Source organism: Montipora capricornis, chromosome 13 (genome assembly GCF_036669925.1).
Source record: "Montipora capricornis isolate CH-2021 chromosome 13, ASM3666992v2, whole genome shotgun sequence".
Classification (NCBI taxonomy): domain Eukaryota; kingdom Metazoa; phylum Cnidaria; class Anthozoa; order Scleractinia; family Acroporidae; genus Montipora; species Montipora capricornis.
In genome coordinates, this window is record NC_090895.1 from 4370667 (window position 1) to 4386794 (window position 16128).

Genomic DNA, 16128 nt, shown 5'->3' on the forward strand with positions numbered 1-16128 from the left:
GTAATAAGCCTTGTAGGAGAGCCTCGAGGAAACTCAACATTAGCTTACAATCATTTGAGTGGCCCAGGACAGTTTATTTTAAATTTGAGGTTATGCCCAGCTTGCAGTTGTTACCTGTTGGAGACGTTTGCAGTGTCATTGGCGATGGTGAATATGCAACTGACAAAGAAAATTGAACAAGAAATATAAAATATGCTCCAAAACAATAATGCATGTATTGCATAATTAAAAAGAGTTTTGAAATTCAGGGTTCACGTTTCCTAGTTGCACTTCATCTAACATGTCTCAATTCTATACACACAAAAGTATCCGAAAGCTCAGTTGACCATACCTTCTCCTGCTTTCGCTCGCCTGTTAGTCTGAATAGATACAAATCAATTAGGCTCTCCTTACTGCATGACTACCGATTTAGTTGTACATAAATAACAAGTTAGTGATGGTTACCACCGATTCTACTTACACCCGAAACTAGTAAAAAAAAAATATGGCGCTTCCAGCGAAAAAAAATTGTAGCTAAGCGTTAACCACCAGTGCTTCTTTGAAAGGGATAGGCGCATGACTTCACTTACCAATTTTCAGGCATTGTGTGACAGTGACTGGTGGTCCAAGAGAGTTACTTGCAGAACATGTGTAACATCCACTTTCCCCGGCTTCCAACTGTTTTTTATTGGAAATCACAGGTCCACCTGCTTCACTGCCAATGTACCATGTTATGGTGGGTTCAGGGTTTCCGTCAACTGGACATGAAAACAGTGTTGTGCTTCTCTCAGGTATTGTGACATCCGCTCTGCAACCTGAGACTTGAGCAGGATCTAAGAAGAGAGGATCGGCAAAAATGACATAAAACGTTTCTAGCGCAGTCTTGCGAATTCACACCAACACTGAACTGGGTTGATAGGAATGGCCCTGCGCAGGATTGGTGGCTTCAGCTGTCCATGTGAAGTTTACCATAAGGTTCAAACAGACTTCACTGGTTGTCACGTTTTCGCTTAAAATGACATTTTCAGGTGTAATCATGCAAGCTAAAGCACCATGTAAATAAGGTAATTAATGAGACGGGCACCACTGTTGACTCTTATCGGATATTTCTTGCTTGCAGAATAGCCTGTGAATGTCACGGACATTCGTCAATACAACTTAGGGGACCCGGTTGACAGTTTTAGTGAAACAAATTAAGAAAATTTATTTGAAAGATCAGCTTTGGCCTGGTTCCCAAAAACCATCAGAAATTTAATGATAGAATCCAATAGACGCGCCTCCTTTTCCTGTACTACAAAAGCAAGAATCCCCACGGCGTTTAAAAGACCTCGGGCTAAGATTGATATATAACCTTCACTCTTATCTTATTTTTGGAGATAGGTAGTAAAGGCTTACTAGACTTTAACGGACACTTTGTCCACTGCATGGACGTTTGCAATTAACTTATTGCAAAAGATTTTGAAAGCAAATTTCTGCAAACAATTTCCATAACAAAAGATGCTTGTTTTTATCCCGACGCGCCCACGTATTTTTTTGAAACTCCGCATTGGCTTATTCCATACATTAATTCCTATTATCTTATAATTATTATATGGCTTGTGTTTGTAGCCGATATAACGCGCGCTCTGATTGGCTCATTGTGACTGAATCGTAGGGCATTATTCTCCGGTAATGACCACGGGCCGATTACGGGCTTGCAAAAACAAAGCAAAAGGTAATTAAAAAGCCATATAATAAACTACTTACTAACCGAGCTAGCTCGAGCCGTACTGGGGAATATTGGCCCTCGGTCGTTTATGAATAGACCTCGCTGCGCTCGGTCCGTACTGCCACGACCTCGGGCCAATATTCCCCAGTACGGCCCTCGCGCTCGGTTAGTAAGAAGTTGATATTACACATTAGCTAATCAGAGCTAAGCATTCCCTGTGACAGAGCGGTACTTCTAGCGATCTTGGATTTACCATGAAAACAGAGCGGTATTTCATAAAACGTACTGCCCAATCAGATCGCTGATATTTGAATTCAGCTTATTAAGTCCAACACATTTTGAATATAAAATTAGCTAAGGAAGGAATAGGAAACAGCCAGCGCCTTTGTTGAGAAAATGGGTTCATTGTCCTTGTAAGAGTGATTTTTGGCTGAAAGTGTAATATTTATATGATGATATGGTTATTAAATGGTTTTCTATGGAATACGGGTGAAAATTTCACTTGAAATTTGTGTCATTTTGTATACAACTCGCCTAAAAGCCAGTTGTATACAAATAACATAAATCCCTCGCGAAATATTCACCCGCATTCCATAGAAAATTATTAAATAACCAGTAATTATTATATCTTTTCATTTCAAATTTAGCGGGCCGTGTTCTTAGCGGCCAGCCAAATTTCAAATTTTAAGGCAACATTTTCATGTGTGTTTTTCATGTCATTTATGTGAAATAAACTTGTGAAACGGTTTGAATCTTGCACACCATTATTTCAAAAGGCCAATAATATTTATTTGCTTTTCGGACTTTCACGTAAGCCCTTGTGTTATAAACACAATCTAGTGTTACTTGGAGCTTACAGAAACTGCGCGCAATGCTACTAACTGGTGCGCCTGCAATCTTCTAGCTGGGAATCTTAAAAAGTATCCTTCTATGAACATTGGTGACAGTGAAGACAAAAACGATTCTGTGTGAACAATGAGGAAATAAAAACAGTAGGAAAGGTTGAACACTTAGGTGTTACCTTAGACTCGAAACTTAATTAACTTCACTGATCACATCAGCTTAGTCTGTAAGAAGGCCAGCCAAGGGAAAGGAGCGCTTATGCCACTAAGAAATCTAATTCCGGTTAGTGTCAATCTAGTACTGTTCAAAACAACGATTCTATCCTACTTAACGTATTGTCCATTAATTTGGCACTTTTGTAAAGCCAGCGATTCGCACAAGATAGAAAGACTCCAAGAGAGAGGCTTAAGGGCTGTGTAGAAAGATCATCACGGAACCTACTCAGAATAACTCAAGAGGGTTGAGCTACCAACACTAAAGAACAGACGCCTGCAAGATGTATGCACCCTTGTGTATAAAGTCAAACACACATTATGTCCAGCCTATATTAGCAACTTTTTTAATACTCATAGCACCTCTTATTCTTTAAGACAAACTGACTTTAGCATTCCTTGATATAATACAGTAACACATGGTCAACGTTCTCTGCGCTACCTTGGACTAAAACTATGGAGAAAACTGCCTAAAAATGTCAAATGTAAAAACCTTGAACAACTTTCAAAGAAGCACTATTCGAAAGTTTGACGTTAGCTCTCTGATGGACGACGGATGCATGCGTTGTTTTTGCTGTTCATCTATGTAGTTGGTTATTAAAAAATTATTAGGTTGTAATATTATGATCAACAAATTAGTTCTTAGATTTAATTTTAACTTTATTTTCTTAACTTTTACTAAATCTCGGTTTAAAAGATTCATGAGATATCGGTTTTTCGCATGAAATTTCGCGTGGAATTTTGTAGTTAGGCAATGATTTTTTCTATAGAGGAAAGCGAAGAAAATGATTTAATTAAGCAGTGACCAAAAACGCGGGCAATTCCAAAACCCTGTTTTTTTTCACTAACCGCACAGCCAGTAAGAATAACCCAGGAGGTCCGCTTTTAGCTTTAGGCTTGGCTAAATCTTATTCTATAACACTAGTTATAGTCGTATTTGCGCTAAACTTGTAAAGAGATAAAAATAGTACTCACACTGAACATTGATGTAGACATCTTTAAAAGCAGGCCATCCTGCGCCATTATTAGCAGTACATCTGTATCCTCCTCCATCCTGCCTCCTGATGTTCATCAGTGGCATTGTGACAACACTGCTGTCAAAGAGTCTTGTCCACGTGATTTTTGGTACTGGGTCACCAGTTGCTGAACAATTTAGATTTAGCTCAGCATATCCCTCAGTAACAGTTTGATTTGCAGAAATGTCAATGATCTTGGCGGGAACTAAAATAATCAAAATAATAACTACATATTTTCTTTGTTTACAGAAATTAGCTTTAACTTTATTCATTTGTAACCATCGAACCAAAGAATCCATTTTTTACCCATAAACGTATGCTTACAATGGGTGACGTGACGCCCACCTCCATGTTCCCGAGCTGTCACTTCCATCTTGAACATTTCGTTGCTGTTCTTATTTCCTCACTTGTGTTGAAAACACAAGCATGCACTGTTTTGATCCCCAAGCTTTACTTTCTTTTTATCTCAAAAACACTAATTTTTTTAAGCTATTTGCTTTCGAACCTGTGAAAGCACTTCTTCTCGAATCCCCCTCACCTTCACATTGGACTACAAAGTCTTACTTAGGCGTTGTAGGGCGCCAAGTTCCCAGCTCTGGTTTGTTCTCTATAGTATATCGGGGCTGGGAGAGTAAATGTTCAGAGATACTAGTCCAATCAGAAGGTAAATAAAGATATCATATGATGCTCAGTAGACGACTGTGCCCTATAATGTGATCGTTTACTTTTCATTTTCGGAACTCTCGAAAAGCAGGAGGAATTTACCATCATGATGGAATTGACTCTTCAGTTGTAACATTGAAAAGACAAAGCTACAACAATGCTAATAAAATTTTATCTGCTGCAAGGGTTATAATGATTTCCAAACTTTTCAGTTTTTAAATCTTACCAACAACGGTCACTCGAAATGTCCGTTTCCATGATTTCGAGGACCCTCCTCCTAACGTGTCAAACTGACAAGCAACATCTTCTTCGACATCCTTGGTTACTTTGAAGATGATTAGTATAAATCGCTGTGAATTGATCCAAGTGAAGTTAAACCGATCTATCTTCAAAACCCAGTACTACCCGAGCTATATTAAATACCGGTACGATGCTCAAAATCCTAGTAACGCCTATATAAACACCCACTGACTGGATAGGATTGTTGGCTGATGCATTGGTCAGGTCAGTTAATATCTATGGTTCGAATAACCCTTGGATCCGCAGTCGTCTCTAACGGGGGTGGTTCATACCAAGTGATGGATCTTGTCCCATCTAAACAGGAGAGTGAACAAGTTAATTTATGTGCCGCGTTAATAGCTTGAATCTAAGTGAATACAAAAGAAAAAGAACTGAAAAAATACTTCAACTGGTTTAAATTAAAGGAGTAAATGAATCATCTGAATAGTTTTTAAGAGGGGAAGCTTCTCCAGAACAGCAAATGTCTTCAAGCGAAGAAGATTTAGAGTTTAGTAACGTGAATTAAGATAAGTGTGAGCTAAGTTCGTCTCCAGAATACGAGATTAAACAAGAAAGCTATGCATCTCTGTCGATGAGCGAGTCGAGCGAAGACGAAGAGGCCGCTACATTTGACAATGAAACTATAGCCGACGCAGAATGGAATGCCAAGTACGAGAGAGTAAGGGAAGCTGATGAAGAAGTAAAGAAAAAGTGAAAGCTAGGATCGATTAGACGGCAACTGTATCAGCCAGAGCAAATGTAAACAGTACAAAAACCTTGAACATGCGACAAAGAAATATTCGACAAGCGTACCATTTCACTTTCTTCCTTCAGCGACAGCCGTCTTCAAGGCGCATTTCTGGACATAAGTGGTCTTCGATGCTTTAGCAAACGTATTTGTTTGCTTTCACACGGGTAAGCGTTTAATTTAGAATGAGCCAACGAAACTTTCAGATGTTGTTCAATACACGTATACCACTTTTGGGGTGTACGCTTTCGAGGGGGATGAAATAGACAGATGCCTAGACTTGAGAACACATATTTCACTGGAAAATTAAAATTTAAAGAAAAGTTGGCCGGCGAAAATAAAACGTGGATGGATTTCTCAAACGTGGAAACCCGACTGTTATATTGTCTGTTGGGGTCTGTCATTTTACCAAGGAGGACTTCAAGGGGGATCTTCAGGTATATGAATATTGGTCTTGGTGACATTCGCTTCATAGGGAAACCTCAGTCAACTGGTCCAAAATATCATTGAATTGAAGCGGGAAAACTGAATCAAGCCATATATAGACGACTTTCACTGTTATGTGCTAATAAACATAACTTGAAATGTGGTTAAATTTTGTTAGCTGTATAGAAACTACTGAAACGATTTACTCTTACCATTTGATGGAAATGTATAAATCAATCGTTTGTTTTGAAGTTGTAACAGGAATCTCGTAGAAAGCCACGGTAGACAGATTAAACTTGATTTCCAGGCATTTATTTCACAGCAATGAGCGCGGGATAGCACTGCAAGCTCTCTTTCGTTTTGTAAAACTCCTGAATATAACTCACATATAAAACCCTGTTTAACGATCACGAGGTAAATCTGTTCAGAGGTGGAGCCAAGATCAATGCAATTTAGCCTCTGGATAATGATTCAATTCTGCAAAGTATTGCTCTCCTCGCCTGTGTTTTTCTTCTTTAAATCAAGTACATTTTGTCACCCGGAGAAATCCTTGACTACTCCTACGTCATAGCCTCGTTTGCATACAGAAAACAAAGATGGCGGATTTCAATTTAAATTGCCTATTTTTGAAGCGTTATTGTTGGCTATTTAAACACATTTAGTCCAAATGAGTGGTCAAGTATAACAATACAGGTGAAGAAATTTCGATTCAGAGAAACTTTTTCTAGACCGTACTTTCCCTTTAAGTAATGAAGTCAGTTCCTTACCCGAGGAAACACTGATAAAAACCGTATGGATTTTGAAGACTTTGCGACTCGTTTAAGGTTTCATGGCCTCACATCTTATTACAGCGAAGAAGTGTATGAAATTTCTTGACAAAGCTACATCAATACAATTCCACTAACCTGCGTTTAAGAAACGGTGCAGATAAGAACGATAGCAACAACGGCAACGAACATGTTGGAATTCAATTGGTATGCAAAAAGGTGATAACTTTTCTATTGTCTGTACTTACTTCTGATTGGCTTAAACAGCAAAAGTTAACAAAACTTCATAAAAGCAGTATTATATTCATCCTTACTTTCCAACCATCTTCCATCTTTCATCTGGTCTCAGTTTAAATGAATTCCACAGAAATCGTATGTGGGGAACATGTAAAATTGTAAACGTTTCTTGGCTTTTGTTTTCAACTCTTGTGATTGGTCAAAATCTTTTAACACAAAAAAAACACCCTTTAAAAGTGGGCTGTAAATGAATTTTATTGCGTTTAAGGCTTTACTGTAGGTTTATGAATTCTATTTGTATTAATGATAACATTCCTATGTGGGGAAAGCCCCGTTGCCGCATAACAATGGAAATTGCTATCCACCTTACACGGATCATTACTTAAATGGCAAAAGCAGGAAAACATGAGAAATACAATAGGAAACTTGATGTCAGTTTAGGGTCGAGATTATGCACAGGCAGCCCAAAAGTGCCGTTTCGGCGAAAATGGAAGGGTCAATTACAATTAACATGGCTCGTGTTTTCAATCCCTCGAACGAGAAAAAATTGTCTCGTTAGCCTCCCACGCACGAGTGTCTGTTGAAACGAGCTACACATTCCTTTCCCTTTGTTAAGAAACTCATCTGGAAATCACGTAGAGGTTACATAGGAACCAATCGGTGCTGTATAGATTGCTCCCCTGGGAGCGTCAATGCGTTATCTTCTTCTTTGGATAAATCCTGAAAGGAACGATGCCTTTCCAAAATATTCCTCAAAAACATTAATTGCTCGGTGGGGTATGCATTGGCACTCTCGCTGGTCAACTTGCGAATGCTTAGCAAGGGCATGGTGTCATTTCATCTAAAATAGAAAGCGCCGTGGAAATATATAAATACGTATAAAATATTAAAGTATTGCGAGTGTATTTGAACTGCTCGAGAACCATTACCTTCAAGCACAGTGAACGCAACTAGGGCAGCAGCGAAAAGAAGCTTGAAAAAAAAATCCATTACGTTTAAGCTGGAGATTTTCAGGCTGCTTTTGGCGATGATCTTGTCCAAAAGTTGATTTCATGTTTTTTTGTTGCGAACCGATCGTTCGAACTCAGGGTTTCTTCGATTTGAAAAATAAAGCAAACCTCAGATTACTTCAACAGAAGGACTATTACAAGAAATGGAGTTATTCGAAAGAAACTACTCCAATAAGATACAGGGGAAAGAAATGTAAATATGATATCAATTGCAAGCGAACGCCACAAATAGGTTTGAAACAAGCAAAATGTTTCAAACATACGAATTCTACCGTACTCATTTTGTGAAGAGCCGCAAACATTTAAGCCAAAGCATGAAATTTATGCGCTCCAGTTTCTGGTTGATAAGAATTGTAGTCAGCAATTTTAAATGCCCAACACATGAAGCCCATTTTCTTGCACTGACCGTACGCAAACGTTCTCAGGGTCCAAAGTTCACTTCAAGAATCTGGAAGTCAGTTGTGATTGGTCTACGTAAATTCCGGCTTTTTTCAGCAGACGCTCGTGGGGCAGGAACAGGTGACGAAGCCCTAAGAGTGTCTCCGTGAGAGGCTATTGTCTCGTGCAGTAGGCGTAATAATTATAGTTTTTCAAGCTTTCATTAAGTTTTACTTTGAACGCAAACTTTTATGGCTAGTTTTATCACATTAATAAAGCAAATTATAAATAATTTAGGATAGTACGCGCAGTCTCATTGGTGAATAGCTGTGTTTAGATGAGAGTATGGAAACAATGGTTGGTAGGAAATATTAGCGTGGGACAAGAAAACCTGTTTCAATCAAAAAGTAAAAAAAAAATAGCATTTTTCTTGATTTATTGAATTATCTTTGAGAAGTATTGTATAACAGCAATAGAGGACTTTTTCCGTGTTTCCATAGCCTCATCTAAAGACTCGGGGAAGTTGGGAGAATTCTCGACGGTTATGCAAACCCTCGACTGCCTCTCGGGTTTGCATAGCCGTCTTGAATTCTCTCAACTCCCCCTCGTGTTTAGATGAGGCTATGGAAACATGGAAAACGTCCTCTGTTGCAATAGTGCAGAAATTAGTTGCCCCACACATACTCACACATAATTCGACAAGGAAAATGAGAAAGAAATTGGTCCTAATTATAAGCAACTGGTTTTAGTGCAAAGGTTCTTAAGGTAGCGGAGGTAGCTGTAAGCAAAGTACAAAAAAACGGACCGTTTAGAGTGTTTAGTTTGCTTAGGCAACGTTTACACGGGTCCGGACAAATTTTTGCTCGGACGAATTTTGTACCTGGACCTCCTGTTTACATGGAACAGTACAAATTCTGTTACAGATCGCAATGGTGTTTACACGGGTCCGTGCAAATTTTGAAACGGCATTTGAATGGCTTTTCTCTGCTGTGATTGGTTAAGCTAATGCTTTTAGCCAATCACGTTGTAGCTAGGTGAAGTACGCGGCAAATCAAACATGGCGGCAGATAAAAACTTTATTTGGACAGATAAAATAAAGAAAATATTTGCTTGCGAATAGGATTTTCATTTTTTTCCCCGGGGTTGCTATTAATCCTATTATGTTACTTCAGCTACAAGCAAGTTTTTAGTCACGCGCGCAGTTTGTTACGCCGTGACGATGGTTATGTAATCAAGCAAGTCACGTAGCGGGGCTAGCGTTGGAGGTGTTATATTTTCATTACGTCGACCCCCCTCTTTCTACTGTATCACGAGTTAGCTCGGCTCCGCCACGAAGTATTCATTCATTCTGTTGATCATCGCTGGACGAGATAGTTCTACGCCAACTCCTAGCATATCCTTGCCACGTTTGCTCATCTTGTTTTGCCCGCGCGCGGTATTTGCTTTATATTTACATCACAGTCCGAGTTCCTCGGTGATATTCTCGATATTTTATACCATGGCAGGCGCTAGTTCTGTTCCTACCGCTCTTATTTTGGGTCATTCCTTTGTGAAGAGGCTTCAGCGCGATTTGCGAGCGGGTTTTGATCCCCGAGCCAGTCGCGACTTTAAGCTTCTGGGCACAGCGTCGGTTTGTTTGCATGGAGTTGGCGGTGGAAACGGTTCGCGCTTTAATGGAGAAGGACCTTCACGTGGTCAGGGATCTCGCTCCGGATATCCTCAAGATGTGGTTGGTTCTGCCATTGATGATCTCGTTTCTTTATTGTTGCACGATTATTCTGTTCGTGTGATCGGAGTTTGTCGTGTGATCCCACGTGGCATTTCATTTCCACATGCCACATTTTTTCTTCAGCAAGCTACAATTTTAAACCAGTACGTTACCGTTGTCCTAGACCATTACCCTAATGTTTTTGTTGGTCTCATGATAATTTTAATAGCCGCTTTAAGGATCTCTGTAAGCCAGATGGTGTTCATGTAAACCCCTTGGGACAGTATTTTCTTTACCGCAGCTATCGTGGCGCTGTTCTCAAAGCCACGGGGCTACTTAAGGACAGTTGATCCGAGTTTTTGTCTTCCCCTTATGTTTATGCTCACTTAATTGCACGCGTTTTATCCTATCATTATTTGTGTAACCTCTATTCAACGGAGGCCTTTTGTTTTGCCAACTTGTATATGTTCCCTCCCTGGCAAATTTGGACGCCTTGTCTTAGCTGTAATAACAAATGGATGTGGTTCCTTCCCCGATTCTAGTTCGCCTTTAATGCCTTAAGGTTAGGTTGTTGTTTTAGCTGGGCATACATGTACGTGCTAGCCTTAATGACGGCTGGCAATTTGTAGCTACCATGACCCCAACCAGATCTGAGGCTACAATCTTAGAGTCTTTGTTCCTCTGAGGGTAAGGCAGCCATATGTACATGCAGTTACACTGGCTCTGAGTATTGCTAGTGATATGTAGTTATCCCAGCCTTTCTTTAACTCTTCGGCTGTAATCTCAGGGTCGTTCCTCTCTGAGGCTTTGGCATATGTAGTTATGCTGGCTCCGCTTATTGCTAGTGATATGTAGTTATACTAGCCTCTCTCGCACTCCGAGGCTGTAATCTCAGGGTCGTTCCTCTCTGAGGCTTTGGCATATGCAGTTATGCTGGCTCTGCTTATTGCTAGTAATACGTAGTTATCCCAGCCTCTCTTTAACTCTTCGGGTGTAATCTCAGGGTCGTTCCTCTCTGAGGCTTTGGCATATGTAGTTATGCTGGTTCTGCTTATCGTAGTGATATGCAGTTATCCTAGCCTCTCTCGCACTCCGAGGCTGTAATCTCAGGGTTGCCGTTCCTCGCCGAAGGTTTGGCATATGCAGTTATGCTACCTTTGATTATTGCTAGAGATATGTAGTTATCCTAGCCTCTCTCTGGCAGTTTGAAGGCCTGACAACTCGTCGGCATTTTTGTGTAGACATGTCTGTGCCTGCCAATTAATTATTTATTTATTTATTTAATTTTAGTTTTGTGTGCTCACCTTTTTCACTTACTGTGCTGTGAGCAACGTAATTTAGTTTCTGCAAGTTTTTTCTTGTTTGTTTCAGTTTCACCATGCCAAAAGTGCTCGCTCGACGATCGAAGTCCCCCCAGGCATCAGGAAAACGGGTCAGTCCCCGAGCCAGTGTACAGGCAAGCTCTGCTGCCGCAAAAGCCTTGTCCTCACAAAGTAAACGTTCCAGGAGGATGACGTCATCCGCTCATGTATCTTCAACAGCTTCTCCGAGGCACCCGACCACAATGCTTTGGTTTCACCACAATTTCTGGAAACATTGGTGAATCGAGTAGGTTTCACGTAGGATGGCAACATCTCAACTGCCAGCACCATCACCTGTGGTTGACAAGGTCCCCGCTGGTCCACCAAGCAGCACAGACCCAGCTCCTCAGACCCCTCAGGTCACCTTAGCCTCTACCATTGTCCGGGATAGTTTGAGAAGTGTTTCTTCTGAATTAACAGGACTTCCACCCTCAAGTATTACCATGTGTACAGCCTCAAGTACCAGGTCAGTTGTTTAATTCAGTTGCTCTGCCTGTTGACGCCCGAGTATCTGACAAGATACGTGCCAAGATTTGGAATCATGAGTATGTGGACTTTGGCTCACTCCACACCAATCCGACTTTTGAACAGCAATACCACATTAAAGTCCAAAGTACCGAAGGTGGTCCATCCCCTTCCCTCTGCATCGAACCTGTATCTAAGCCGAAGAAAATATCTTCCATAGAAGCTTCGTTAAGCAGCTTTCATGTGTTTGTAGGGGTTTACACGGAACGTTTTCCTCATGAGTCCCCCGCCCTCATGAAATATATGGGGAAATTGTTCAAGATTTGTCTGGGAGGGGTCATAACTGGAAATTCGACGATGAGAATTTTTCGCTTCTTGAGGCAGACGCATGAGTCTTCCCTCCCATGGGATAGGATCCATGAGGATTTGTGGTTGGAATCTCAAGTAGTTTTGCATAGAAACCCGCAAAGTAATTCCACAGTTATTCCTAAGTCTAGAGCAGATATCATTCCTAAGGGTTATTGTTTTCGGTTTCATAAGAACCGTAAGTGCTTTCCTGGATGTGCCTTCAAGCATCTTTGCTTTAAGTGCGAGGGGCACCACTCAGTGACCAAATGTATTTTTTGTGACTCACTCCAAGCCGGCAGTGGTCCAGTCCCTCTCAGCCAAATCCCATTCTGCCCAGCCTACCCACTCCAGTAAAAGTTCATAGATTAGGTTTCCTTCTTGACGGGTATAGCCCTTCCACTGTTGCATGTTTATTATCAGGTTTTACTTGGGATTTCCTTTGCATTTTGAAGGGGAACGAGTCTCGTCCTCTGCTAAGAATTTGTTGTCAGCTTTGGAAATCCATTAATGGTTGATGCTAAAGTTAAGAAAGAGTTAGAAGCCCATACGCTTGCTGGTCCTTTCCTATCTCCGCCAATGTCTCCCTTTCGAATCTTCCCCCTGGGTGTGATACTAAAAGAAAGAACCTGGCGAGTTTAGACTTATTCATCATCTGTCCTTTCCCAAAGGTTCATCCGTCAATGATGGCATATCTCCGGAGCACGCAAGTGTTCGATATGCAACTATAGATGATTCTCTTAAGCTAATAAAAGGGACTGGCCAGGGTTGTTTTTTGGCTAAGACAGACATCAAAAATGCATTTAGAATAAACCCAATTCGCCCAGCCGATTATGGGTTGCTAGGAATACATTGGAGGGGTTTCTATTACTACGACCGTTGTATGCCTATGGGCTGTTCTTCCTCCTGTCTAACCTTTGAGGTGCTTTCAAGCGCAGTGGAGTGGGTTGCCCGTCATCAGTTAAAAATAGGCACTAATTTGCACTTGCTGGATGACTTTCTATTGGTTGCTCCTTCAGCTGAATTATGCCAAAAACACTTAAAGTTATTTTTATCTCTTTGTGAGTACCTTGGTATCCCCATGGCACCAGAGAAGACTTGTGGCCCAGCGACCACCATGTCTTTTGCAGGCATCGAGTTGGACTCTGTTCTTTTGGAGGCTCGGTTGCCTCTCGATAAAATTGAAAATGCAAGTAGCTTATTTCACATTTCTGTCTTGTAAGTAGGTTTCCCTCAAGGAGGTGCAGTCTCTAACAAGCCTCTTAAACTTTGCATGTTCCGTCATCCGCCCTTTTCGAGCTTTTCTACGAAGACTCATTGATCTCAATTTGGGCATTCAATCTGCTCACCATTACATCCGTCTTAACAGAGAGGTAAAGGATCTAAAACTGTGGCTGTCCTTCTTGTCCAGTTTTAATGGGAAGTCCTTTGTCTTGGAGGACACCTGGCTTAGTTCTTCAAAACTTAACCTTTACACCGATGCCTCGGGTGCAATGGGTTTTGGTGCTGTCTTTGGGTCACATGCTATGGGGAATGGCCTATTAATTTGAAGTATCGTAATATTGCAATACTTGAGTTTGTACCTGTGGGGTGGGGCAATGAGCAATCAATGTATTTTGTTCCTGACTGATAATATCATTCCTTCAGGGCTTTTTAAACTGATTTGCTAAGGCAGCCGTTTTTTTTTTCCTTTTCTTTTAATTACGTTTTGCTTCGTTGTAGTTTGGGGCTGCATTTCACTTGGGTGGGGCGGCACCATGCTCTGGTTCATGGTGCTTTGGCGTTTTTGTGCCCTCACCTTTACAGGGCGGAATCGTTTTGTCCAAATCCTTAGATTGTGCATGTGACTTAATTCGAGATTGACATTAAGCCGGTTTTGGGTATTTGCCCTGAGCCATTTTACTCCAGACCACTGGTTGTTTTGTGATTAATAGCGCCCTGTAACAAGTGCGGGAAATGCAGCCCAAAAATTTATAATCTCCCTTGAGAAGACATAAGGGGGGAAAATACATAAATGCTTTAATTTGTTGCATGTAGTTTTAGACTACAAAGTCGGAAAAGTAGGCAAAGGAGTTGACTGGGAGACAGTGAGGAGCAAGTACGAAGACATAATCAAACTGTTTTTGGAAAAGTACCCTGATAAATGACAAGAACAAATTCCCTCAAGGTGGCAGGAAGCGTGAACAAAGACAGAATCCTAAACAAACTAAAACGTATCGTGCTTTTGGTTTTTTGTCAAATTTGCTTTTAAACAGAGGGAAATGTAACTTAATGAAAGTAAGAATTGCGACCTTGAAGCATTTTTGCTTAGCAACCAAAAAATAAGTAGATTCCATGCCTTAACCACGCTAACCGCGCATAACCTTGCACGGTTCGGGTGTTTTCACGAGTCTGTACGCATACTGGAACCGTGCCGGTCAAAAAGTTAACCTGCTTTTTTAGGTCCTAAACTTGCACACTTAGCCGTTCAAAACTTCGTCCAGTGCCACGGGTCCCGTGTGAACGCAGAGTGGAACCGTGCAAGTTTTTGTCCATGCACAAATTTGTCCGGATCCGTGTAAACGGGGTCTTATATAGTTTTCTTGTCTATTTACCTAAAAGATTCAGTTTCCTGGGATAAAAAGAAAGGTTACAGGCAACTGTATCTAAAATTCAAAACGTTACCGACCAATCCAATCGAACGTTAGGCCATTAAACATTAGAATGATCTGTTCCGGTACCATCAGTTCATCAATTTTCAGAGATAACAAATACCGAGAGGAGCTCCTGATTCGCAAAATTGTTTCCTGGCCCTTTTAGTTTTCAATGGATTCTAAAGGAGAATTGTTTCGGGTTTGATTTCCGGGTTTCCGTTTTCCTGGTTCATAGTTTTAGGCCTTTTTTCCCACTGTATTCAGTATAGTTGTTGTCATATTCTGCCATATTTCATCTCAAAAAGCAAGCAGTAAACATCGTTGTTTCTCACTCTCCTCTTAAATGGACTTCCCGGCAGCTTACGGCGATCGCATTCGTTTTTTAATACTGATGCCAAACACATTGAACCTCTAATAACCACTGAGGCCCCCATGAGGCCTCAAGGCGAGACTCTAATAACATTGACTGGTTAGTCCGTGAGGCGTCCGGATGCTGAAATCGATTTAATTCTGATTACCGAACACAGACATTTAAAGTAACGTTTATGGAAAGGGATGCGCCCTCGCAGTCCATCAGATGTACATGTATCCTGATACAGACCTTTAGAAAGTTACATCTGTTGTTTCTAGGAAATAGAAACAGTGCTACGCCAGATCACGAAAAACCACTAAAAAACACCTTTATAGATGTGGCCAAAAATGTGTGGAAACGTATTCCCCATCTAATGCAGCAGCACAAGACCCCGAGGAATGGGTACGCCTGATCCAATAATCAAAAAATACATTACAAGATAACCTCTCTCACACAAAAAATTCACAAAAGAAAAAGAAAATCGAGCGAACGTGACGACTGACGGACCTAAAATGACCTAAATCTCGCCCGCAAAGCCTACATATTCCTAGTCACATCCCATAACAACCCGCGAACCTCTCAATCGTCGCCGTCAGAATAATAATTTCCGACTAATTTATTCAAACGGACAATCAGAAATTACTCTTTCTCTCAGATTGGACAGGATCCGTTACTTGACAACAACCTTCGCCGGAAGAGACGACTGCGGATCCCTGGAGGTGTTCGTATTGAGCTGGTCGACGCATCCACAATGGCCAACAAACAACTTGTTCAAGGGGAACTCTAGCCACTGCCTGCAGTAAGTAGTATTTTGGTTTTGCTCAGATGGCGAACATGTGACCGACATTTAATATAGCTTAAGTAGAACTAGGTTTTGAAGATCGGGTTATTTCCACCTGGATCAGTTTACGAGTAACACTGTCTAATTATCTTCGAGGTAGACATCTGGATGACGCAGAATATTTTGCTTGTCCCATGAACGCGTTAGGAGGAGAGAC

General features: G+C 41.0%; 3 protein-coding genes across 3 annotated transcripts in view; 1 reads left to right on the plus strand and 2 right to left on the minus strand.

Moving 5' to 3' along the window:
- LOC138029414 (neuronal growth regulator 1-like) overlaps positions 1-4131 on the minus strand; it is a 6292-nt gene extending 2161 nt beyond the window's left edge. The window contains exons 1-4 of the mRNA XM_068877161.1: positions 4104-4131; positions 3718-3963; positions 570-812; positions 115-159 (exon numbers count right to left, since the gene is read on the minus strand). Of these exons, the coding sequence (XP_068733262.1) occupies positions 115-159; positions 570-812; positions 3718-3963; positions 4104-4131 (562 nt within the window). The remainder of the gene's footprint in view (positions 1-114; positions 160-569; positions 813-3717; positions 3964-4103) is intronic.
- LOC138029742 (fibroblast growth factor receptor 2-like) overlaps positions 1-16128 on the plus strand; it is a 466762-nt gene that overhangs the window by 418865 nt on the left and 31769 nt on the right. The window lies entirely within an intron of this gene.
- Positions 1-16128, minus strand: part of LOC138029770 (tyrosine-protein kinase receptor Tie-1-like) — a 556173-nt gene that overhangs the window by 13419 nt on the left and 526626 nt on the right. The window lies entirely within an intron of this gene.